Consider the following 26,914-nt stretch of genomic DNA (forward strand, 5'->3'; position numbering starts at 1 on the left):
ATTGAGAATACACTACACTTCCCTTCCTGCATCTTTGCAGACATCATTCATCAACTGCATCAGTCTTTGTCACTAAGTCCTAGCTCAGTTCCAGATTCCATCTCAACACCATGCTCCAGGCAACTGCTACCAACTGATCAAAGTGGGCTCTTGACCTGTAATCAACTTGCTAATCCCAGAAGTGTATAGAAATGAGGACAATGACATTGTGAGAGTGAGATTAAGGAGAAAAGACAGGATAATGAGATAGTGAAAGTATGAAAGGAGGCACAAATACAAAATGCTTCATGTGGGCATTGGGGCAAACAATTATCAAAAAACTTATGAGATATCTGATTGTTTCTTCACCTCATCTTGGATGGAACTTAAAGGAGGCATGTTTAGTGAGATAAGCCAGAAAGAGTAGGATGAATATGAGATGACCCCACTCATAGACAGAAGTTGAAAAATAAGAACAGAAGGAAAAACAAAAAGCAGAAGTTGGACTGGGTTTGGTGTATGGCACCAAAGTAAAAGACTCTGGGGTGAGAGGAGTGTTCAGGTCCTGAAATATGATAATGACAGAGGAGGACCAGAAGAGGTGGTTAGATTGTTATGTGGAAAACTAAGAAATGTCATACACGTACAAACTACTGTACTTTACTGTCATCTGTAAAACATTAAAGTCACCCCATAAAGAAAAATAAATAGATGTCTGGTTGTGTTATAAGTCTAGTATCCATGAGGGAGGTTACTATCTTTCTCTAGTCTGCTCTGCTCATTGATTCCTAGGAGTTCTGTGGTCAGCTGGGGGCCCTGACCTTCTAAAGAACATCCTCAGGCTGGGGAGACAGCATAATGGTTATGCAAAAGGCTTTAATGCCTGAGGCTCTGAGGTCCCAGGTTCAATCCACAGCACCACCATAAGCCAGAGTAAAGCAGTGCTTTGGTGGGTGTGTCTGTCTGTGTCTGTTTCTCTCTCTCTCTTTCTCTCTCTCTCTCCCATACCTCTCTCATTAAAATAAATAAAATTAGAAAATTAAACAACATTGAAAAATTGCACTTGTTCATACAATTAACTTTTATCAATATATATTGAGACTTCTATGAGCCATACTAAGCTAGTAGTTAGGAATATAAGTGTAAAGAACACTAGGCCCTTGGTTTTAAGGAGAGGACAATGAAGAAAGGGGGTGGGGGGCATCTCTAATCCTCCAGTGGTCTCCTAGTTTAGCAGAATGGAGTCTCTTAAGATTCTACTCAATCCAATAAAAAAGGTGAGCCCTGGAATTTCCAAACATGAGCTATGGAATCATTGAGTAGATCCATGGCCACATACATGCTTGAAGAACCTCCAAACAGGTCAGAAACCAAGATTAGGTCCAAGAAATAAAAACATGTATTAGGCCAGAGTTCTAGCCTGTCAGAGACTTTACTGCTAGCACTACAGGTGCTACTGAGAAGACAGCACTGAAACTACTGACAACTATGCTAAATGCTAAGCAGCCACCCTGTTGTCCCCACTGCCTTTGAACATCTCTGTAACAGCTGCGACACTCTATCCAGAATGGCAGGGGGCTAACATGAACCACATGACCACTCCTGGTTACAGAGGAAGCAGGAAGACCAGTATGAACACCACTACTGAGAAGATAGGACTTACAAAGCAAAAGTGTTGAAAGGCTCTGGACAGCTAAAAGGAAGGTCACCTGTCCACCACAGAAAATAAGGATCAAGAGCTTCTGGTGTGCCTGGCTCTGTGCTCAGCACATGACACAAATCTGTGCATTCTTTCATGAGCACTCTCTGGACCGTGTGCTACACTGACCAACACCCATTTTACAGATGAGAAAACTGACTTTCAGATATCTTGAGTCACTTAATTTGTTCTTTTAAAATTTTTTGAAGATTTACTACTTATTTACTTATTACAAGAGAGAAAGAACTGCAATATCACTCTGGTAAACGCAACACTGGAGATCAAACTTGGGGCCTCACGCACACAGACTCAATACTAACCACTGTGTGACCTCCCAGTCTGCACTGTCCTAGTGTTTAATTAGAGCACTGCTCGGTTCTGGCTTATGGTGGTGCCAGGAGTTGAACCTGGGACATCAGAGCCTCAAGCATGAAGATCTTTTTGCATAACCATTATGCTATCTCCTCAGCCCTATCCTATTAATTTAACTATACCACAGAGATGGGCCAGCTGGGACGGAGGAATCATCACCTTTAAAGTCCACCAAGGAAAGCAAAGTTCTATAGTGCCACCTGTTCTGGAATCTCTAGGACTAAAGAATTTACCACAGCAATGTGAGCAGTGATTCCTCACATTCAGACTAAGCATCTGCTGCCTCCTGGATTCTACCCAGATGTCATCTCTCCAGAGAGGTCTTCCTTGACCACCCCACATTAAACACCCACACAATCTCTCTGCTCCAGATAATTTGTCTTAGTACTTTTTACAATACGAAGTTACATGTCTACTATTATTCCTCACCACAACAGGATGTACTGGCTCACTGCTGTGTCCCCAGCCCTTGGCGCTATTACTGGCACATAACAGATGTTCGGCAAACCTCTGTAGACTTCCTGGCTGTAAGTCCTTGGGAAATTTGTTAACTTCTCTGTGCTAAGTGTTCCATCATTAAGTGGGTATTGTCATCCTCTTTATCTCCAAAAGTGTTTCTGAGATTTCCATAAGCTCATGCATTATCACAACCTAAGCTTTTTAAAAATTTCTTTATTAGGGGATTAATGTTTTACAGTCGACAGTAAATACAATAGTTTGTACATGCATAACATTTCCCAGTTTTCCACATAATAGTACAACCCCCACTAGGTCCTCCTCTGCCATCATGTTCCAAGACCTGAACTCTCCTCCTACCCAGCCCAGAGTCTTTTACTTTGGTGCAATACACCAACTCCAGACCAAGTTTTGCTTAGTGTTTTCTCTTCTGATCTTTTTTTTTCAGCTTCTGCCTATGAGTGAGATCATCCCATATTCATCCTTCCGTTTCTGACTTATCTCACTTAACAAGATTCCTTCAAGCTCCATCCAAGATGGGCTGAAAATGATGAAATTACCATACATTAGGCCACACAGCTGAGTAGTATTCCATTGTGTATAAATACCACAACTTGTTTAGCCTCTTATCTGTTGTTGGACAACTGGGTTGCTTCCAAGTTTTATAACCAAAACTTTTTGATGGGTGCCACTATGTGCCACACCAGCAAGATTTCACTTCATGTCCTTTTTTGTTTATTTTTTTGTTTTTTAGCCTCCAGGGTTATCACTGGGGCTTGGTGCCAGCACTATGAGTCCACTGCTTCTGGTGGGTTTTTTTTAATTATTATTATTGGATAGGACAGAGAGAAATTGAGAGAGGAGGGGAAGATAGAGAAAGAGGTAAACCTGCAGATCTGCTTCACCACTTGTGAAGCAACCCCCCTGCAGGTGGGGAGCCAGGGGCTCAAACTGGGATCCTTGAGTGGGTCCTTGCATACTATGTGCATTTAATCCAGTGCACCATGGACCAGACCCCTGCACTGCATGTCTTAATGAATCATAGGAATTCAAAAGGATGAACACTGTGGGGATAAAAGAAGTAATCTGGTGTTGTTAAAATTCAGAGCTCCAGCAGACCGGGCTAGCGTCGCGGCAGTAGACAGAGACTCGCGGACACACGGCTGGGCAGGGAAGCTATATTTCTTTATTCAGGAACAACGATTCATAAACTAACCCAAACTAATCACCAAACAGAACTCTCCTGCCTCCTTCCCCCGCGGCGGCGCCAAGAACTCTCCAACTCTGGAACTCTGGAACTCTCTCGGGGTTCCTTGGGGCGGGGACAAGCGGGCCCGTGAAACTAGCAGGACTGAACCAATTTTCTTGGCAGGGGGAGAGCTAGAACAACCCAATGTAAAGCATACAACAATCTGGGAGAAGGTGACTCAGAGTTAACAGCAACAAGCATTATTGAACACTAACTAGGTGCAAATCAACATCCTCCATACATCACTCACTTTCCTGCTCTGTGAGGTAGGTTCCAACATCTCAGTTAACAAAGAAACTGATACACAGAGATGCAACTTGCCCAGGCTACATACATACTAGTAATTTTCAGAGGCAGAATTTGAAAAGTGACCACCCATGCTTTTAATCCTATACTCTCTTACCCCTCTGCAACTCAGATGAGGTGAAAGGGAGACTGGAAGTGTGTATACTGGGACTTGTGGACACTCTGAGGCCTTAGGAGTATGTCCATCTACCAAGACTGGGGTCAGGCACAAGTCAATTTTGTCAGTCTCCTGTCTGCCCATACCTGGGCCACCTCCTGGCTTCCTCTAGAAGTTGATGGGTCCCAGCTGGTATATGAGCAGAGACAGGGAACAAGAGGGAGATCTAGGGTGCTAAGAGGGACTGGTTCCTTTGTGCCAGGAACTCTGAGAGCCCAGGAATGCCAACTCTGCACCTCCAACAGCCAGCAGAGCATCTGCCAGGGATTGTTCTGGGTTCTCTGCTGGTGGGGAAGAGAGGGAAGCAGGAGGACCACCATGGGGTGAGGGAGCTAGCTCTAGTCTGGCAGGCAGGCACCTGAAAGCCCTAGAAAAGGTATTTCCCTGTTCTGTGCCTCAGTTTCCCCAAATGTCAAGTAAGAGCAGGGAGAGGATGATGCAGATATCCCAAAGACTGTTCAAGTAGTTTCCACCTACTGAGGGCCAGCTGTGCTATATATACCTTATATAATTTTTGGTACATACTGTCACTTGTCTCAGCTTATAGAGGCATAGAGAAGCAAAGTGACTGCTCAAGGTAACACAGCTTAAAGAGATAGAACTGGGATTAAAACCTGAATCAACTGACCCAGCTCCAAGCACCAAACCATCTCACTTGTTCCAATATGGGGGTTTTATGTAGGGACCTTCTAACTACATCTACTTCTGACATATGTAAGTCCCAAGTCCCCTGGCCCATCAGGGTACCCAGTGCAGATTTCTCATCCAATCCTTTACAGAGATTCTGTGGAGTTGTTTAAGGTATTACCTTTTCAGGGGCAGAGGTTAGTGTGTGAGAAACAGCTCAAGTTTTGAAGGAAAGATACTTCAACAGGAGAACTGTGATAGTTAGGATTCAGTTGCCTCCAGAGCAGAGGGAAATCTTAAGGTTGAAAAATAAACCTAAGTTCAGGCCAGGGAGATCAAGATCGGTGGAAATAACATAGAGCCTTTATACTTTCCATTTGTAGTTTACTTCCCCCTCCCCCCATTTTGGATAGAGACAGAGAGAAAGTGAGAGGGAAGGGGGAGATAGAAAGACCCAGAGAGACACCTGCAGCACTACTTCAGTGCTTATGAAGTTTCCCCCTTCAGGTGGGAATCAAGGGGCTTATAATATATGTGCTCAACCAGGTGAGCCACTACCCAACTGTTAGTTTTCTTTTTCAGTAGATATATTTACTGAGTATTTATTATTTTCCCAGCACTATATAGGTAATTGGGGTATGACAGTCAGTGGGGCAAAACTGATTCTCTCACTTGAGGAACATTAGGAACATTCAGCCATGATGGGAGGGTATGGTAGGAGTGGTAGGAGATTCCTTTTTTTTTTTTTTTACTGGAAACTGTTTTTTTTTTTTTAATTTTTCAAATCATTTTATGAGGGGGATAATGGTTTATAGTACAGTTGTTGATAAGCAGTACAATTTTGTATCTAATAGGTGTCTCCTACTCTCCACAGCACGGGTACTTTTGACTGTCTTGCTTTGTGACTTTGTGGTTTTTAGGATTTTGTAGCCAAATCATCTAGTCTGGATCCTGACATTCAATCTGGGGTCCTCTTGGGCAAGTCACCATATCTCTTTAATCCTTGGTTTCTTCCTCTGTAAAATGCTCATAGCAGTAAGCTCCACTTTGCAGGTTGTTATGATGCCTAAATGAGGCAATCCACATGAAATATTGGATTTGCATGCCAGCACATTACAAAGATTCAATAAATGTCAGTTAGCATGCATATTACCTGGAACTGTGAAATATAATCTTATCACTACATATCATCCCTGTTCTGGGATAAACCCTTGGGGTAAGGGTATAGGTTAAGTAGGCAAAGAGGGGAGAGAAGAGTATTAGTGTAGCAAGAACAGTATACACAGAGGCCTATAAGTGGAGGTGGGAAGCTTTGAGAAAACAGAGTAGAGGTTTCAGGAGGATTTGAGAACAGCTACACTACACAGCCAACACCTCAGTACCTTCCTAAAGACTATTAAGACTGAGGTCCTGAGCCAATGAGGAAGGAAAATGGAAAGGTGGGGGTTGGGCTGTAGCACAGCAGGTTAAGCACACATGGTGCGAAACTCGAGGACCAGCGTAAGGATCCTGGTTCAAGCCCCTGGCTCTCCACCTGCAGGGGGGGGGTCGCTTCACAAGCGGTGAAGCAGGTCTGCAGGTGTCTATCTTTCTCTCCCCTTCTCTGTCTTCCCCTTCTTTCTCCATTTTTCTGTCCTATCTGGTAACCACAACAATGATAAAAACAACAAAGGCAACAAGAAAGGGAAAATAAATAAATTATATATATAGATGAAACATATATATGAAAATAGAAAGGTTCCCAATACTCCAGCAGAGGAAAAGGAAATATGGAGGAACAGTCAGAGCAAGTCCCCAAAGCAACTGCCTGGGTAGTACCCATGGTTCACCACCTGCTGGCTGAGAAAGCTTGAAAAAGTTATTTAGCCTCTCTGGGCTCAATCTGCTTCTCTATAAAAAGGAACTAACAGGGAGTTGGGTGGTAGCTCAGCGGGTTAAGCGCACGTGACACAAAGCGCAAGGACTGGCATAAGGATCTTGGTTCGAGCCCCGGTTCCCCACCTGCAGGGTAGTCCCTTCACAGGCGGTGAAGCAGGTAGGTCTGCACGTGTCTGTCTTTCTCTCTCCTTCTCTGTCTTCCCCTCCTCTCTCCATTTCTCTCTGTCCTATCTAACAATGATGACATCAACAAAAACAACAATAATAACTACAACAACAATAAAAAGACAACAAGGGCGGGAGTCGGGTGGTAGAGCAGTGGGTTAAACGCACGTGGTGCAATGCACAAGGACCAGCTTAAGGATCCCGGTTCCAGCCCCCGGCTCCCCACCTGCAGGGGAGTCCCTTCACAGGCAGGTGAAGCAGGTCTGCAGGTGTCTGTCTTCTCTCTTCCTCTCTGTATTTCCCTCCTCTCTCCATTTTTCTCTGTCTTATCCAACAGCAACAACAACAATAATAACTACAACAACAATGGAAACAACAAGGGCAACAAAAAGGAAATAAATAAATACTAAAAAAAAAAAAAAAAAAAAGACAGTGGGCCAGGAGGTGGTACAGTGGCTAAAGCACTAGGCTCTCAAGCATGAGATCCTGAGTTCAATCCCCGGCAGCACATATACCAGAGTGATGTCTGGTTCTTTCTCTCTCTCCTATCTTTCTCATTAATGAATAAATAAAATCTTTAAAAAAAAAAAAAGACAACAAGGGCAACAAAAGGGGAAATAAATAAATAATAAAAATTTTAAAAGGAACTAACAATACTATCTGCCTCAAAGGGCATGTTTAACTTGGGTGATATTTGTAAAGTGTGTCCATCACTACTTGGCACATAGCCCAGAGCTGTGTATATTAAATGAATAAAATAAAGAAAAACATGCAGCAGTCATGTCTATTCCCACCACTCAGCTCTCCTGTGGCCTGCAGTAACTGAGAGCTACCAGCTGTGCCACCTTCTCAGCCTGCCACAGTGTATCAGCTAAGCTACACTCTTCCAGGACAGTCCAGACCAATGGCCAAGCACTGCAGGGGACAAGGGCATAGCAATCGTGCGTAGGAAACTTCTGTAGAAATCTCTGTGTTGGGGCTCCCTATTGGTTGGTCATATGTCCTTAGAATCTGGCTTTCTTATCCAATCTTCCTTTCTCTCAACTCTCCTGCCACTGGTATCACAACTGCATGCTGCTTCAAAGGTCACTTCAAAGTGTCATCTTATTTTTTTTTCTTTCCATATGCTTTATCCACAGTAAAGTGCTTGCACCTCCAATCCCATGCCTGTTTACCAGAGGGCTAAAGTGACTCCAAAGAGAACATAGTAAGTATCAAATACCAGACCTACAGCATGCCCTTGGCCAAGTCACCTCCATAAGTCTTGAAATACATTATTTCACAACTGTGAAATAATGTCTGCTTCCAACTTCACCTGCTTTTCTCTCCAGCTCAGAGGGGTAAGGCCTTTGGAGAAAATGGGCAGAGGAAGAACAACTTATCTAAGAAAGAATGCCATCAATGAGGAGTGGGTACATTTGTGGCCAATTTCCTCCTTGGGATTCATACAGAATTCCATAATGGGCTTTGGACAGAAGCTCAGGGAACATTTTGTTCCATGCCCATTTGACAGATGAGAAAGCTAGAGCCCAGAAGGGGGTGAAGAGAGATGAGAGATTAGAGGGAACACTAGAATGACACTTGCATATTAATGCTCCTTACCATCACAGTGGAGTAAAGTCTGCAAATATAACACCTTTGTCCCTCTCTAAGGTGTACAAAGTAAGACCTAGGCAACTCTGCCAACCATACAGGATGATACTGCATTGAGATTTCCACCCAGTTGTGGCCTCCTGTGAGCTAGGCTAAGAACAGTTGACATCTAGAAGACATCAGAGTAAACCAGGGAGGTTCAAATCTGCACACACACACACCCCACCAATAAAATCCATGCTACCAAGCCTGGGGTTCCTGCAGAGACAAGCAGCAGACAACATGAATATGGGACCCTCCCCCTCTCCTCTGTACAGGAACTATGTGACCTCAACCTTGTCATTTTACCCCAATTGTCAAAGGACCTAGCTTCGACCCTTCTCTCATAAAATAAAGGTGAAGCTTAGATACAGGAAAGATATGTAAATAAAAATAGCCACAGGAGATAGCATAACAGTTATGCAAAAGCCTTGCATGTCTGAGGCTCTGAGTTCCCAGGTTCAATCCCACCATAAGCCAGAACTCAACAGTGCTCTGGTCTCTCTATATACACCTAGTTAAAATAAATAAAATATATGTAGTTTTAAAAACAGCCACTAGCTGAGGAGATAGCATAATGGTTATGAAAAAGACATTCATGCCTGAGACTCCAAAATCCCAGGTTCAATCTTTGTACCACCATAAGCCAGAGCTGCAGTGCTCTGATTAAAAAAAAAAAAAATGAAAGAAGTGAAAAAACAGTCAACATTTATTAAATCCAGTTACCGCATACCAGACACTACTCTCAACACTTTACAGGTGAATCATCATTTAGTCATCACTGCAACTTTGTGAGACAGGTCTTATTAACATCCCCATTTGACAAATGAGGAAATGGAGGCACAGATCACACAATGGAAAACGACAAAGAATGTGAATGTGAACTGAAGACCAGCTGACTCCACATTTTGTCTAAAGTCCTTTATCTAAAACCCCTGGCGAGGTCAGCTTCTATGAAGGACACATGTTTAGAACATAGCTGGGAGCTCAGGAAAGTTGTTGATACAATGATAGTTATTAGTGCTTCTACTAGTGAGATTTGCTACTAGCAAAGTTATCTTCTCCAAAGTCAGAAGAAAAATGTTTTACAAAACTTTTTTTTTTAATATAGAGAGATAAAAAAGAAAGGGGAAAGATACCATATTAAGGCTTCTTCTAGTATGGTGACAACCAGGCTCAAACCTGGATGCTGTGTGTGGCAAGCAGGTACCTCCCAGGTGATCTACCTCTTCAATCCTTATTTTTCCTTTTTAGATGTAGTAATTAACAAATGTTCAAGCTAGACATTTGCTGAACTAAAACATCTGTCGTTCTTAGAAAACACAAGTCAAGGTGAGGGGAACCCAGAGTCCTGCCACCCTCCCTTCACTTTCCTGTACATAAATTTTTTAATTTTGGTTCATAGTTGTGAACATGCTGTGAGAGATTTCTGGATTCTGCATCTTTCACTGAACATAATTCAATAATCATTTTCCCCATATGACAATTTTAATGATTCTAAGATATTCCATCAAGGAAATGACTCCTTTACACTCCCCTCCACATTTTCTCCAACTTAGTGGTTTTTATTTCAGTCTCTGATGCTGGAGAATAAAGTACTTTATTCGAGGGGTAAAGTTCTTCCCTTATTTGATGTGACTTGGAGAAATGAGTCCCTAACCATGAATGTTTTGGGACTAGGAAGTTGGTGTTGGGGAAGTTTAAAAGAATGAAGTTCTTTTTCAGTGTGTTGGTGAAGAAACTGTGTCACCCACTGTGTAGTTTATTCATGCTTAAGTCTTCACTTCTTGTATTTTTGAGCATCACACTCTGGACTGAAAGTTTCCTCTTCTCTGAAAAAGGTTGGCTCCCCCCAGCCCCTTCCCCCCCACCACCTCCCATATCACCTTCCTTACCTGGATCTTAACCTCCACCTGACACTAGCAGACCACAAGGCCACAGCCACTTTTACAGGGCTTCCTTCTGTCAATTCCAGGGTAGGTGGCCTTTCTATCTTGCCTGGTGAGAAGACATGAAAAGTATGAATTTAATACGAGCTCTGTGCTCAGGTTCACAGTCAATTCAAACCCCGGAGACACCATCAGGCAGACAGGTGAGCTTATTCACTCTGGTAGCTTAACATCCCAAGAGGACCCCAAGACAAACTAAAAAATATAGCTGTGTCACAAGTAACTATCAACTCTTCTTCTGTGTAAATAGCAAAAAGTTATTCTCTGGTGATAGGGAGGGGTTGTCAGGGAACAAACCCTGAGTCTCACATATGAACAGTATGCACTCTAGCACTGAGATACATCCCCAGCCCCTATAGGTCTACCTTTCAAGCCTGAATCTTACCACCAGTCATTCATTTACATTACAACACTGAACAACTATCTGAAAGGAAATTGTTAACATTCATGTTTCCCTAATCCATGTCCATTCATTCTTTCTTGAATATCAACTCCAAGGGAGCAAGGATTAGGGCTATCTAAGTCATAATTACTCCTCAGACCCCACACACACACACATAAATATGTGATAGGTGAGTCATGAGTGCTCCAAACTTAACTGTACATATAGGGCCCATATAAATTGAGCCTCTACTATCTGCTAGACAGCATACCAAGCCTTTTGCATAGACCAACCCTTATGATGCTCCCAACAATTCCTGAACTAGCAACAGTTATCATTCCCATTTAGTGAATGGGGAAACCAAGGCATGGAGCAGTTAAATAAGGTGCTCAAGACTCTATAGTATGGGAGGTGGGATACCTTACTGCACACTGAACCATCCAGGACAGAATCCCTGTCATTACGAAACTTTGGGGATAATGAAAAAGCTGGTTTCATCTACAATACAGAAAGTCAGGTACACTTCCGAGGAAATGGTGCCTCAGTTAATCTCTAAGGAAAAGTAGGTGAAGTGGTTAGATAAACACTTTCTAGGGTGAAGTGGTTAGATAAACACTTCAAAACAGTATAGAGGCCAAGAGACAAGCAAGAAGTAGAAACCTGAGGAGCTATAAGTATGTGGTTGGACTAAGAAATGCTGGGATAAGCTATGTATGAATCAGGGGATGTGGACACTTCAACTCTCAGTGACTGAGGTTTTTAAAAAATCTTAGAGAACAGAACATAAGGCTATATGATTAGAAAGACCAGTCAAGGCCTTGGCAAGAGTGGGGAGGGTGTCCAAATTTTATTACAGGTTTCTAGACCACAGCTCATTGACTGTGAGCCCCTAACCTAGTGGTACTCAAAGGTCATGGTAGTCTCTGGAAACTTCTGCTGACTCACAGACACCTGGGGCACCTCCATACCCTTTCTGGGTCTTAGTGTCCCAAGTGATATTGGATGGTCAAGTCCCAAAAGCACACCTAGGCTCCATCATTCTTGCATCCCATAAAAAGAATGCATTTGACCAATGAGATCTTGGCATTCCCAGTGCTTTATTCTGGGTCCATGAACTGGTCATCCATACTTGCTGAAGACTATCCACCACCATAGCACTCTCCCAAGCAGCATCTGGGTAGGGGGCAGGGGACTGGGTTCCCCTGCTTCTAGTTCCTGCCAAGCAAGATAACAGGAGCTCCCTCAGTAGTAGAACTGGGGGGTAGGGGGTGGGGTGGGAGGGTTTGTTCAGATCCTCCTAGAGACAAAGGAACTGACCTGCAAAGAGTTCCAGCGGGAGCCCTGCTCCCCCTCCCTTCCCCCTTCTCCCTTCCCAGTCCACGTGTCTCTATTGTCTGCTCCCCGCTTCAGGGAAAAACACAGCCTCGGATGTGTCAAAACCACCACCCCCCCGGCAGCAGGGAAATTAATTACTGGACGATTTTCACTTCCTCTTGCAGCTCCTGGCTGAGCTAGGCACTGTAACAGGACTGACTGAGGAGGCTGGGTATGGGGGACTTGCTCCCCCGCCAGTTCTAAGAGAAGAAAGTTGGACCACAAACCAAAAAGGAGGCTTCAGTGGAAAGCCAGTCTAGGGAGAGGCGGTGACTTCCCCTACTTAAAGCTAAGAGTCCAAACTGGCCACTTTAGAATTGGGTATAGGGATAGGACTGGAGGAGGGAGCTCCGGCCTTTGCTCACACTCTTTTCTTTGCATCCTTTTCCCTGTGCCCACCCCCCATCTCCCATATGCCTGAACCCCGCCTCCCCTCCCCTCTTTTTGGCTTCCTCCCTCTATCTTGCACTTTTCTCTTCTTTGCACCCCTGGGGGGTTTTCTTTTTGTATGTCTGGATCTCTCTTCTCGTGGGTATGTGAGTGTGTCATTACTTCTCTCTATCTCTTTCTTCTCCGTTTCTCTCACCTCTTTTTGTCCTTATCTAGGTCTCTGTTTCTATTTCTACCCTTTTCAATGTGTATCGTTCTGTCTTTCTGTGTATCTCCTTTCTTTCTTTCTTTCTTTCTTTCTTTCTTTCACTTCACCCTCCCTTTCTCCGTCTCTCGCTGTCTCTGAGCCATTCTCGCCCTCACTTTCTCCCCTCCTGCCTACCCGCTGCTCTCTGCTCTTGGCCTGCCCCCACCGCCGCCGGTTCAGGGGAACGTGTGCGGAGCGATTGTCCTGGGGGACATTTGATGGATTAGAGCGCTGAACAGTTCCATTGCTAGGGGACCACCTGATCTCCACCAGCCTGCGTCCCATATAAAGCCGGCAGCCGGAGTGCTGAGCACAGCTCCAGCGATTGCCTGTCTGAGCGCCGCCACCGCCAAGCCCCAGCGGGAGCCCAAGCGGGAGCCGGAACAGGAGCCCGAGCCTGAGCCGGGGAGGTCCGCACCGGTGCCGGCTCCGCGCCACCGCCTCCCGGCCTCCCGCCCGCTGGGAGCTGTCCAGTGCTGAAACACCGCGCCGGCAGCCAATCGCGCCTGGCTGGCCTCCTCCCCCCCGCCGGGGCCCCACGCAAGTGCCCCCACCGAGCCCGTAGCTAGTCGCACCATGCCGCGCTCCTTTCTGGTAAAGAAGATCAAAGGGGACGGCTTCCAGTGTAGCGGGGTGTCGGCCCCCACCTACCACCCTTTGGAGACCGCCTACGTGCTACCTGGAGCTCGGGGGCCGCCTGGGGACAACGGTGAGTGGGACCCAGCGGGATAGTGGGAAGGGGGAGTTTGGGCCTTTCCTAACTCGGACCATGAGGAGAGGTGCGCGCCCCAGGGAACCCCGGGAGGAGATTTCCCTGGCTGTGTGAGCCTCCCCGGCTTCCGGAGGGCTTGGCGGGAGGGGCTGCGGCTTGGTCTCCACAAAGGGTAAGTCACAGGGTCAGCCCATCCGATAGACAAGCACCAGCCTGGACTTTGAAAGTTGTGGCCATAGACCGGGGCTGGAGTGAGGGGCAGTGAGAGAATGGAGAGAGAAGGATACCCATGAAGGGTTAAGGCTGGGCATTCACACACAAGGCAGCATGAAGGTCCCTTCACTTTGGATGAGGGAAGGAGGCTAGCTGCCTGGGTGTGCTTCCCTTATGGGGAAGGTAAGTGGGCCTGTACTCCTAGTAGTCTGGGGAAGGAGGGCTGGCTCTCCAGGGGCCACTAGGACACCCTCCTTCCTTTCTAACCTGTTAGTCCTGGCTGTGCCAGACAAGGGTTCTCCTCTTTCTCAGCAACTCTTTTGTTACCCTCAGCCACATGCCTGGCAAAGGCTGGGCCTGTCCTGGGGAATGATATGAAAAAGGAATTTCTTGAAGGGGTTTCCCCAAAGTGGCTCTTGGCCCCCTATGCTACACTCCCTCTCACATTCAGCATTTTACCCACCTCCAGAGACATCCCTGATGCTCCTTGTAAGTTCCTTACCCACAACATACTCAGTCTCTTCTCAAAGCTAGTTCCTACAGGGACAAGAATTTGGGGGACAAGAGAGGTCACTGAAGCCTGGAAGGAGTTGATCACCTACTGTAGGTTATAGAAAATAATCAGACCCTGTTTCTGTGGATACCAGGAAACACAAAAGGGTTTTTCTCTGAAAGCCCCCACCAAGGCAGGTGTTTGGTACTAAGAAATGTGGCATCAGCTTTGGTATGTGGGGAGGAGGGGGGAGGGAAGAGAAGAAAAGAAAGGGCTGGGGGTGTGAGGGGAACTAAAATGGCAAAGGCCCTGGAGGGTTGGGAATTACCACTGGGGGGATTACCAAGCACTTCACCCACATTCCATCACTCTGCCAAGCCAGGTAGTAAGAGGATGCTGGGCAGAGGGCTTTGTGACCTCATCAAGGTCAAAAAATTAGGAAGTGATCAGGGGTACAATTACAGCCCCTCAACCCCTGGCTTCCTCCATATTCTCAGCAGAAACAACTCCCTTCTTTCTCACATGTCTCTTATTCTGTTGTCCTCTTTTCTTGATCCCAGGGTCAGAAGCCCAAAGAAATGACTGGGCTTAGCTGAGAGCTGGCAAGATCAAGGGTGCATCTAGGGAGTAAATGTTCTGAGAGCTGGGTAAAAACTGAAATGTCTGCAAGGCTGGGATATGGATCCATTAGGGGACTGGCACAAAGTTCTGGGCTCCCATCCCCTAAAGGCTCTTGGTCCTGTCCCCAAACCAGCTGAGGAAGACCAGAGAATTTCTCATGCACAGTCACAACTGCAGGCTGCTCCTTAGGAGAGAGGCTGGAGTGCCTTGCCTTGAATTTAATCCAAGAAAGCATTGGAAAAGGTGCCTGAGTAAATGGTGGGAAGCAGGGTCAGAACAAATTTACCAGAGGGGTGCTCCTATGGAGACTGCACCAAGTTTGACCCCCTAGAACCACTCCTGTCATTGGTCATTTCCCCCAAAGAGTTCCAGACCAGCTCCCCAATCTCTGGGAGCCTCTTGATAGCCTGTTATCTGGTGTGAAACTCTGGGAGGCCTGGGCTCTTGATCTTTGACTTACTGTGTGACCTTGGGCAAGTGCTTTCCCTTCTCTGGCCCTCTCCCACCTTTCCTTGAGTGAAAGACTTTGGATGGCATGAACTAAGTATCCTTCCAAACTCAACATGTTCAGCTTCTATGAAGGTCAACTATGAGGTAGGAGGCACTGGTCATGAATAGATACAGGTATAATACAATGCAAGGGGGGCATTGTTAAGAGTTTGTGTCAGGATCCTTTTAACATAAAATGCTTGGCTAGTGGAGGCATTTTTCTTGGCTTTAGTCTTTGCAGACTGCCCATAGTGAGAACAGCATCCTGGGCTGGCTCCCATGACAGTGTCTTCAGTGGATGGTTAAAGCTAGAGACCAGAGGGTGACCCTTCAAACCTGCAAGTGTCCTGAAAAGCCAAGAAACACAGGGTCTGTTCCAAGGGCCTTTCTCTTCTCTTGGGTGTGGTCAAGGGCCTCTCTCTTCCCTTGAGTGAGATGGGTCCCTCACTCCAGAGGAGGGTAGAGGTGCTGGGGGTCTTTGAAGAGCCTGCCAGCTCCTAGTGCCCGTTGTCTCCGCTCTGCCGGAAATAACCTTGCTGAGCGTTTGAGGGAAGTGTGAAAAATTGCTGAGCTGACGTTTTTCTCTCCCAGCGTGTGTAAGTGTGCTGGGTAAACAAGGAGAAAGAGAGGAGGGGGGAGGTGAGGAGAATGAGGGAGAGAGGAGGAGGGAAGGGTGAGGGAGGAGGAGGGCCTGGGGCTGGAGATAGTTCCAGTTATTAGAAAGATCCTCTTACAAGCCATTCCTACAGCAAGGGCTACAGGGTCAGGGTGAGGTTGGTGGGAGGGTAATCTGGGGGTGTAGAGAGAGTGCCTGACAATGTAGAGGTTAGGGAAACTATAGTCTCCTAACTGATGAAAATTCAAGACCCCAAATTAACTCAGCTCAGGGAATGCCTGAAAGTATTGGAGAATTTCTGGAGGACTCCTCCTCCTCCTCCACACACATATATTGTCCTTCTTTACCTCCCCATTCCCTTCCTTTTTAGACTCCATGGTCTGGGCAGAGAATGCAGCAGGTGTATGTGGGCACCAGACTCCCCCAAGACCCACAGGACTCCTACATAAAAACAGGAAAGTCCCTCAAATAAGGAAAGCTCCAGGTATCTCTGTAAAGCCCCTCAAAGAAGGAAGACCAGATCTAATTTCACCATCCTCTTCAGTGTGCTGCTTCTCCTCTCCCCTTATACATCTCTTACTTCACTGTTTTCTGCCTTTATAGAATCTTCCCTTCCTCTCTTCTCTTGGCGATTCTAACCACAGACTCAGTCCTCAGTGAGATGTCAACTCACATCCTCCAGTTCCACCAATCCCACCCTTCATAGACCCTGACTCCTATCCTGGGGGTACTGGAAGCTTCAGTCATCTCAGAGAAGGGTTTTGCTCATTGATCTGCATGGCAGTGGCTTCTGAAGACCCCTGTCAAGGACATCTTTACTGTTCCTTGAGAGTCAACCTCCCCTCACACACTAGCTCTGAACTCCAGGTGGGGGCCAGGCTCCCCTTCCTCTGAAACTCTCACATTCTTTCAAAGTACCTGCAATCCAGGCAGGTGAGGGATCAATGCCAACCAACCCAGTCATTGCCCACTCACAGTTACATTAAACTTCCCCAGCAGACTGAGGACACTCTTCTGCCCTCCTGGGGGCTTCATTACACTAGTACCCACTTTCACTCTCTCCACCTGATGGTCCTGGGGGAGTTGCTCCCGGTCAGGATGTGAACCTGGCTGAAAGTTTCCAACTGCCGCACCTTAGAAAGTCCATTTGAGGAGTAGAGGTGTAAATGGTCAACCCCATTCCTTTGCAGAGGAAGCAAAGACAAGGCTGGGGAATTTCTCAAGGACACTCAAGACTATCTGGGTCTTCTATATCCCCAAATTCCCCTTGCATTTTGCTCTTGGTTCAGGTCTAAGGTCCAGATTAGAAAGATGCCAGAGGTTTGGTCCAATATCTATGCCTAACTTAAAGTCTTAATTTCCAAGATTATTTTCTAGTCCCTCAATTCAGACAAGCCCTGGCCAAGTTCAAGTCTTACACCCACCATGAACTTTCTCTGTAACCTGGGACTAGTCTTCCTCTACCTCAGCCTCAGTTCCTTCTCATGCTACAATGAAGTTCGACTTGATTTAACTCTGAACTTCTAGAACCCAGAAATCTGAATTTACTAAGAATGAGTTGGTGCAAAAGAACCCGGTGCAAGAGATCCTATAGCACCAATAGCCGAAATTACTAAGAAAGTTACCAAGAGAGAGGTAAACAGTGTTGTGGTAAAAAAAAAAAAAATTAAATAGTGTGGGTATAGAATAACAATACCCATGTGGTACAAAATTTAGGTCTCATGGGGCCGGGTGGTGGCGCACCTGGTTGAGCCCCCATTCCCCACCTCTAGGGGGAAAGCTTTACAAGTGGTGAAGCAGGGATGCAGGTATCTCTCTGTCTCTCTCCCTCTCTATCACCCCCCTCCCTCTTGATTTCTGGCTGTCTCTATCCAATAAATAAAAATAATAAAAAAAAATTTAGGTCTCATGTCCCACCCTCTACTTCCCACCCCCAAAAGCCTAAAAGGAAGAAGATAAGAAACCCAAGCTGACAGTCTACTCTTTGAACAGTCTCACTTTGTTATAAATGAGGGAGGACAGAGGAGTGCACCAAGTCTCTATGTCAATGGAGCCATTTCTATATCCCAAAGATGCACACATGCTCACGCATTTGCACACTGCAGGCAAAGGACAGCAAGTGCAAGGATTACTGCCAAGCTGCAGGCACAAACCTGAGGCCAGGGAAGGCTGTGAATTGCCTGAGGTCACAGTGTCATAAATGGAGGACTCTGTCATGCCTCCATAGTAGCCTTATATATATGCCTCATAGCCATAGCTCTTCTTGGAAGGAGAACTGATGCCCCCCCCCCCCATTCTTGGCCTCCTTCCCATCTGTACTGTCTCCTTGAGTGGAGGATCTGCTACCAGCCTCTGGGAGGGAGGGAGGTTGGAATAGGCCCTTTGATGGTACTCTTGGGCAAAAACAGGGTAGGGTAGAAAGCAGGAGTCCTGGAGAAGAGGTGGGAATTATGCAAGATACCATGTTTTCAGGAGGATCCCTAGAAAGGGTCTGCCAGAGATCTTCCCCTACCCTGCCCTCTGGGAGCTGAATATTGCTCTACCAACCAGTGCTGGGCAATTCTAGCCCCTCAGCCACCCACTCCTATCTCATAAACCTTTGAAAAAGCTTTCCTGTTGATTCCTACAGAGCTCTGGACCTCCCTATGGGCCACAGGAATTGGGTCACAGTCATGGGGGGAAAAAAAGTAGAATTTTAGGTGGGTTTGATGGGAAAGCACCCTGTCAATTTTGATACACCCTACAGGCCTGGGTCAGTGGACATCAGCCCCACACCCTACAGCCCTGGTCATGCTGGGACAGACCTCACTGTGCCCCCTGTTCATCTACCCCCAGGGACCCCCTCCCCAGTGGGCAGGTATACCAGCTACCAGACCCTTGGAGGAGGTGGGTGTCATTTCTGGTCCAGTGCCTAGGGAACCACTAACAAAGATGCTATAATAAGGGTAGGGGGAGGTACCAGACCCTTTGCCCAGCTCTTTGAGCAGACAGGAGAAACTATTTTTATCCTGCTTTGCTGCTGACAGACCTGGCTTTCTGCTCAGCTGGCTGGAGCTGATTCTCGAGGCCCGAGGCCCTGGCACAGCAAGAAGCAGCTCTAAATATACCACGCAGCAGCCCCTCCAGCCCCCTCCACCAAGCAGGGCTGGGCCCTCCTTAGGAAACTGGGCCACCTGGAAAGCTGGCCCACCAGCTTCTATCTGTCTGAGACAGGGAAGCAGGATTGGCACTGGAAATTGCCTAGAGGAAGTGTGGGACCCTGAGAATCTGAAGACTGGGAGAAAGGAGTCCTGGAATAGGTGGTAGAAGACTGGTCTAGATCAGAGGTGAACTTGCTCTATAACCTTAGATGGGTCAGGGCCCTCTCTGAGCCTCAACTTATTAAAATTAGGGGACCAGAAGAAATGACTATCATGTTCCCTTAGATGCAAGCTATGTATGTACAACACTAAGCATGATGCCATAGTAAATATTAAATACAAATTAGCTGTTAATTTTATTGTTGTTATTTCAAAAGCCTACACAAGGCTAGCCTAGGCATTCTAGAAAAGCAGCTTCTCCCCATCTCCACCACCGCAATGAGATATAAGCCATCAGTATGATGTTATTTGAAGAAACTACCCTCCCTTTCCCCCACCAACTGAAAATCTTTCCTCCCTCTGCAAGTCTGCATACTCACTTAGATGTTTGGGGGAAAACATGGGGTACAGAGAGTTTCAAACCTGATTTCCCTGCAGTGACCTTGGGCAAGTCCTTGGGCTTCTGTGGTGCCTGGCACCAATGGCAGTGGGAAGCATTAGTAATAGTTATGATAATAGGACTCTGGGAGATCCTTGTCCACCCTCACTCACCACAGAGGTTAGACAGTTGGATGAAACAGTGTCTGCACAGAGCATAGCACCTTCACTCTCATAACATCCACGCCCCACCACCACTCATTTGGGCGTAGATTTTTGTTTGTTTTGGAATGTCAATTCAGGACTTTCAGTCTAAAACATTAGGACTCTTGAAAAGACTAAAAGTAATTTATATCCCTAAAGTGTTTCTGGGCCTTTCTCATAGTCCCATGTGGCAGAGCTTGCTTTACTCCTACCTCCTAAATAGGAGTAAGTAAGGAGATGGGGTAAAGCTAAAAAGAATACATGACTTGCCAAGGTCACACAGCTAGACTATGAGAACAAGGGTCAGGGTGAAGGTCAGGTCTCCTCTCTAGGGTCCCTGCCTTTCCTGCTACTACTGAAACTCAAATAGAAAGCCCTGACTCCCCTTGTTAGCTGTTGTGGGGAGAGGGGAAGAGGGGGAGAAGCAACTCAGGCTTCTACAGTCACCTGTCAGGCAGACAGAAGCAACCAAAGTCCATATGGGTTCCACATACAAAGTTAAGAGTCTTTCACCTTTTTCTTTTTTAATTGCACTAGGGTTATAACTGGGGCTCAGTGCCTGCACAATGAATCCACTGTTCACAGCAACCATTTTTCGTTTTCTTCTTCTTCCTCCTCTTCCTCTTCCTCCTCTTTTCTTTTTCCTTCATTAGAGATCAATTGAGAGGGGTGTCTTCACCTCCTCTCTCCATTTCTCTCCGTCCTATCCAACAACAACGTCATCAATAACAACTACAACAATAAAACAACAAGGGCAATGAAAGGGAATGAATAAATAAAATTTTTAAAAAAGATTCTCCAGGGCTGAGGCCCAGAGAGGCTGAGGTGGCTTGCCCAAGGTAACGCATCCTGAGACACCATTCTGTGTCTCCTTCTAGTCTCTGACAGATAAGGATATCACCACAAAACTGCAGGGCTAATATTAATGACAATAATAACAACAGCTAGAAAGGCTACTGAGCACCAGGCATTGTACTAAGCACTTTACATGCATTACCTCCTTCAAGGCTATTATGAGATCCTGTATACAGACATGGCACAAAAAGATTAAATAACTTGCCAAAGGTCACATAGCTAGGGAGAGGAAAGGTCTATGAATCTGAGGAGAATGAAATGAAGCTAATGTGAAGTGTGGAGGGGGGCCTGGGAGGCAGGACAATGGGCATCACTGAGGGATCTATTCTGTTACAATGCAAAAAGCCTTAAAGAACCCCAGTCAATGTTTTCCTGTTCAGAGTTCAGAGAGGTTCAACATTTTGCCTAAGGTCACAAAGCAAATTAAAACAGTACCTTGCAAATTGTCATATGACCCTCCCCTCACCCTCAAGCCATGCCAGCTCTACAACTGCTAGGCATTAGATCTGGCCTCAAGAATTCTATCCTAAAGGCAATTCCACATCCAACCCCAGGCAGATGAGCCGCCTTTGTCTGAGATGTCCCTGTTTCTTCATAAAGATCCCCTCCCTCTATATAGCAATGAGAGTATGGTGTGGAGGCTGCCACCAGATGGCACCATGGGCAGAGTTTTGTCAGATTTATTAAGTTCCTACTATGTTCTCACCAGAGCATGAAGTAGAAATTAAACATCCTGGAAACTAGGATCAGAAAGATCAGCAAGTTATGTCTTGGTGGAAGTCAAGAAAACTACACAGAAACATATCTATAGAGACTGTTATTATTACTAATAATAACAGCCAATATGTATGGTGGGTTTACAATGTGCCAGGTACTAGTTGGAAACTGGCTTTAAGTCATTAGGTATAGAATACTAGTCATTACTTAACTACCTCAATCTTGTCACTTGTATGATGATACAAGCCTTGCAGTTACATGGGTAGAATGCACTCATGTTTGTAAATCCCTTAAAACACTTACATACACACACACACACACACACACACACACACACACACACACACACGACATGTGCTCTAGATGTGCTGGTTTGCGTTTGTTCATTTTCCCTTGTTGTCTATTTACTCAGAGACTCCTTACAGCAACTCTGTGAGTAAAGTATTTTATTAACCTACATTTTACAGTTGGGGAAACAAGCACAGAGAGGTCAAGTAGTTAGTCCAAGGTCATACAGCTGGGAATGATAACACTGGAACTCAATGCAGGCAGTCTGGGACCAAAGCTCTTCACCAGTATGCTTCCTTCCTGAATAACAACAGAACATGCAAAGCACTGGGCAAATGATTGGTGACCCCCTCCAAATGGATTCCATATGGGTTCCTGTATCTTGAAGAGGGGCCTGGGACAAAGCAATCTGCATAACTTGTTCAAGGTCACCTACTAGAATCTGTGCTGGAGAATGAAGTCAATCTGAAGTTGACAAAACTAAAGCAAATCTCACTATGCTGAAGAGAGAGTCTTGTCTGGCAAATCTCAGTGATCTACTTATTCCACAAATGCTCCTTGAGTACTCACTAGCATGGGTACCAGAGATAAGAAGTGTATAACCCAATCATAACCCCTTCCTCTGAAACCTCCCAGTGGAAGGAAGACAGGGAGCAATGTAGTGGGATCTAATCCTTGCTCCATACCATAAGCAAGTATCATCACCACTCTGTACCCCATTTTCCTTAGTCATGCAAAAAAAGTGACAATTCAAAAGGTGATGAGAGTGAATCTCTTAGTGCAAAGCATGGCACATGACTAATGCTCAGTGAATATTAGCTTTGGCAATCATTATCAGGAAATACACTGGGAAGATATATAGGAAAGGAAGCTTCTGGGGATGCCCAGGGGGTATTTTAACAGTCTGAAACAATTCTCCTTGAATTATCTGGGATTTGGGTCCCAGGAATAATTCCTGGCATTGAAAGGAATGGGGTACAGAGAGACTAGGAAAGTCCCCCTCCCATAAAAATTAAAAAATAAAATAAAAGCTGCCACTGTTCTGTTTCTGACCACAGAACTCTCTCCATTGAGTCATCCACCCGCACAGTCCCCAATCACTTATGTGTGCAGAGAACTCTGTGGGCAGCTGAAGGGACAGAGGAAAAAATAAGGACACACCCACCCTTTCAGGGTTGAGGAATGATCAGCAGAAACTTCACCCTTTGGTCATCCCAAGTGCCAGATGAGAGGTAAAGGCTGAATCAGGCAGGCTGTTTGAGGGAATGAAAGCTCATCAGAGAGCTCAGCAGTAAGTGTGAACACTGCCCATATCCAGTTCCCTGCTTTCAATGTCCTCTTCCACGTTAGGTCTCACTTAGGTGGACAAGTGGGGCAGGTTAATTTTTCAGCTTTCCCCCTCCCCAGCTGTGAAATCTCAGAAAGTTTCTACCAAAGTATAAACAACACATGGTAGTTTAGGAAACCTGAGTAGTTTTGTACCAGGTTGAGAAGTTTACACTTGCACCAGAAACACTGGGGAACTTGGGTCCCAGGTACATAGGGAGGGTGCTAGAACCATATTAGGCCCAGACATATCTGAGAAGTTGCCGTTGCAAAAATGGTGAAATGCTCTGAGAGAGCCCCAGCCTTCTCGCTCACCAATCACTCATATCCAAGAAAGTCAGGATTTCTGGGTCAATACTAGAGCAGGAAGGTGGAAGGCGAGGTGAATTCTCACAGGGCTACTCCAAAAGGCTAACAGAGGAAGAGGGAGCAAAATAGGCTTGGAAGCAAATACAAGGAAATTCCTTTCCTGAAACACCTATTACATACTACACACAAGACCTCTTTGAATCCTCCAGCAATCCTGGAAGGGGGGGGGGTCTAACAGGATTATGATTTGGTTAATGCAACATCTATTCATCACACACCTCCTCTGGGCAGGACACATACTGGGCACACACATCCACCCTAGGAAATGCATAGTGTGGTGGGGGAGGCAGACAAGTAATCTTCAGAGAAGTCACTTTTTCAGGCAAGTAAAAAAGGATAATTACAATAGCTAACATTTATATAACCATTACTGTGTGTTCCCTCTCTCAATTTCCTTACACCTAAAATGGGGATTATAACAGTACCTACTTTGTGAGTTCTGTGATGATTAAATGAGTTTAATGCACAAAGCACCTCGGCAGAGCCTGGAGCACAATAAGCACTTAATACATGGATCTTTTCACCACCTTACTCAGTCCTTCCAAAGACCCTAGGGAGGAGTAGCCAAATTACAAGTTCCATTTTGTCGGTAAGGAAGCTAAAATTCGGATAAAGACTGGGATGTCTGAATGGTGTTGGACATCAGATTGCCAAGGTATAAATCCTGGCTCCACCGCTAACACTCTCTGAGCGGACACTGTGTGTCTCAGGTTCTCTGTCAAGTGGATGGAGTAGTGAGACCGTCACTGTGTGTAAGAAGACACTGACCATAAAACACGGCGAACAGGGATAGGGCGCAGGGCAGCTCCAGAAGGACGGTGGGGTGAGGGGGGAGCAGCGTTTCTGCTGTGACCCGAGGAGGAGGGATTCGAACTTAGACAGCCTGGGATTAGCCGCTGTGGTCTTACAAGCAGCCATGTAGTCACGGGCCGTCCGCTGGAGGGCGCAGGAGCCACGCCGCCTCCTCACCTTCCTCCCCGCTCCTCTGTCCCCAGGTTACTGCCTACCCCCCAGCAGCTACGATGCGGACCAGAAGTCCGGCCTGGAGCTGGCGCCAGCCGAGCCCGCCTACCCGCCGGCGGCGCCGGAGGAGTACAGCGACCCCGAGAGCCCACAGTCCAGCCTGTCGGCGCGCTACTTTCGCGGGGAGGCGGCCGTGACCGACAGCTACTCCATGGACGCCTTCTTCATCTCGGATGGGCGCTCGCGGCGACGCCGAGGCGGGGGCGGCGGGGACGCGGGGGGCGCGGGGGATGCCGGGAGCCCCGCGGGGCGCGCGGGGGCGCCCGCGGGCGGCGGGCACCGGCACGCGTGCGCCGAGTGCGGCAAGACCTACGCCACGTCGTCGAACCTGAGCCGCCACAAGCAGACGCACCGCAGCCTGGACAGCCAGCTGGCGCGCAAGTGCCCGACGTGCGGCAAGGCGTACGTGTCCATGCCCGCGCTGGCCATGCACGTGCTCACGCACAACCTGCGCCACAAGTGCGGCGTGTGCGGCAAGGCCTTCTCGCGGCCCTGGCTGCTGCAGGGCCACATGCGCTCGCACACCGGCGAGAAGCCCTTCGGCTGCGCGCACTGCGGGAAGGCTTTCGCCGACCGCTCCAACCTGCGTGCGCACATGCAGACGCACTCGGCCTTCAAGCACTACCGCTGCCGTCAGTGCGACAAGAGCTTCGCGCTCAAGTCCTACCTCCACAAGCACTGCGAGGCCGCCTGCGTAAAGGGAGCCGAGCCGCCCCCGCCCGCCTCCGCCGGCCCCGCCAGCTGAGCGCCCCGCCCCCCACCAGCGCCCTCTCCGGCCCCCAGCTGCGCCGCCTCCGCCCACACCCCTCCCGGCAACCGCGCCCTGCCTGCAGCCTTTCTCCCCAACCCTTAACCCTTAGCTCACTTCCTGCACTGCCTTCCCCAACCTACCCCATCCACAGACTCGCGAACCTTGACCCTCCGTCCATGCCCTCAAGACTCCCAACTCAGGCACCAGGTTCGCGTCTCTCCCTCCCCCAGAGGCCTAATTTCTCCCACCCAAACCCTGTACCACTCACCTAATCTTCACGCCTCTCATTTGGTTGTGTTGGTCCGACTATTCCTCTATTGTAGCCCGCCCAAGCCCATCTTTGACAGCCTTGAACCTGCCATAGCTTTCTCAAACACAATCACATTCCAACCCCAAACCATCTCACTGGCCCCTGCTGAGTCTCCTAGTAGATCTAATGTTCACTCTCTGGAATCTCCAGTCTGTCCCTGGTCCCCTCCACGAGCCCTACCCCACCCCTGGGCCTTAGTTCCAGCTATTTCCATCACTCCCAATCTCCACAATCACATTTCCTACTCTAACCGCGGGGGCCTTCTCACTCACTTCCATGTCCTACTTCATCCAAACTCCTCTGTTCTCTTGCATCTTGCATCTCTCTGAATCCCCCTGACCTGGCGCAGACTTGAGGGGCAGTTCAGGGTCCTACCCCCTAATATAATCCCTCTCTCAGCCCGGGGCAGCCCCTCCCTGGGATCCCACCCTTAAATTGCCCTCTTCCCAGATTCTCTGAGCACTTTTCCCCCACCCCCCAGGACTACAGGTATTTCCTCTTTTATTTGTTGGAGGGAGGTCTGGGGCACCTCACAAATGCCCCTTTCCTGGCCTCTCCAGTTATTTATTTGTACATTTATTATTTATTTATTTATTTATTATATTTAATCACTTGGTCTCACCCAGGGATGGCCTGGCTTCCCCAGCTGGACTGGGAGGTCAGGGAGCAGGCAAGGAGAAAGATAGCAAAGGCCACAGAGGGCTCCTCCCCCTATGCCCATCTCCCCTCTTTTTGGGGAAGTGAGGGAAAAGCCTACCTTAATCAGAGCCTGAACTCAAGGAGCTTGAGTATGGGAATACTAGCCTGCTGGCCCCCAACTAGGACATGAGGGGCGGGGGGCTCCAGGAGGTCCAGTCATGGGGCAGGCCCCCCTCCTCCTGAACCTTCCACTCCCACTCCAGGGAGATGGGAGAGAGGAGTCTCCCAATTTCTTTCCTGTGTATTCCTCTTCTCCAGGGACTCCAGGTTCCAGGGACCGACTGAGCCCCGGACTGGGGCCTCAGGCCTGCTCTGGTCTGGGAGGATTGCTCCCTCCCAGCCATGTCTATGCAACTCTCCTGGGCAGAGGGGCTGGGGCTGCCAGCCGAGCTCCCATTGGCCATCACTACCTCCCCCACCGCGCTTTCGCATGCCCAGGGCGAGGTTTAAAGCACACACTTCCATGCTCACGGGCCTTGGCCTCCTCTGCTTTAAGCACATGCTTCTGCCTCCATTGCTTGATGCCCAGCTCTGGGGCAAGAGTCCTGGACTTTCCCACCCTTTTTCTCTCCCCCTGGCTACAAAGAAGGGTGGAGATCATAGGGACCCCTGGAGCAAGGACACTCACTTCTCTAGGGGTTTTCAGCTCCAGGTCCACCAGGGAAGAGGGTGCAAGTGTGGGAGGGAGA

At 47.4% G+C, this 26,914-nt stretch overlaps 1 protein-coding gene and 1 long non-coding RNA gene across 2 annotated transcripts; one reads left to right on the forward strand and one right to left on the reverse strand.

Annotated features, from left to right (window-relative positions):
• The first annotated feature begins 12,703 nt into the window (after positions 1 to 12,703).
• Positions 12,704 to 25,215, forward strand: SCRT2 (scratch family transcriptional repressor 2). Its single transcript, XM_060187841.1, has 2 exons — positions 12,704 to 13,571; positions 24,438 to 25,215. Exons 1-2 carry the CDS (start codon positions 13,439 to 13,441, stop codon positions 25,208 to 25,210), a joined length of 906 nt encoding a protein of 301 aa, XP_060043824.1. The 5' UTR covers positions 12,704 to 13,438; the 3' UTR covers positions 25,211 to 25,215.
• On the reverse strand, positions 21,840 to 24,585 carry LOC132537534 (uncharacterized). The gene is made up of 3 exons (XR_009549000.1): positions 24,450 to 24,585; positions 22,913 to 23,000; positions 21,840 to 22,047 (listed from the first exon to the last, which is right to left on the reverse strand). It is a non-coding gene; the product is annotated as an uncharacterized LOC132537534 (long non-coding RNA).
• Positions 25,216 to 26,914: the final 1,699 nt, after the last annotated feature.

The sequence above is a fragment of the Erinaceus europaeus genome, chromosome 1, assembly GCF_950295315.1.
Source record: "Erinaceus europaeus chromosome 1, mEriEur2.1, whole genome shotgun sequence".
Taxonomy (NCBI): domain Eukaryota; kingdom Metazoa; phylum Chordata; class Mammalia; order Eulipotyphla; family Erinaceidae; genus Erinaceus; species Erinaceus europaeus.

Coding starts and splice junctions, on each gene's coding strand:
- SCRT2 (XM_060187841.1), top strand. CDS start 13,439: ATGCCGCGCTCCTTTCTGGTAAAGAAGATCAAAGGGGACGGCTTCCAG. Junction 13,572..24,437: donor GGGGCCGCCTGGGGACAACG/GTGAGTGGGACC, acceptor CTCTGTCCCCAG/GTTACTGCCTACCCCCCAGC.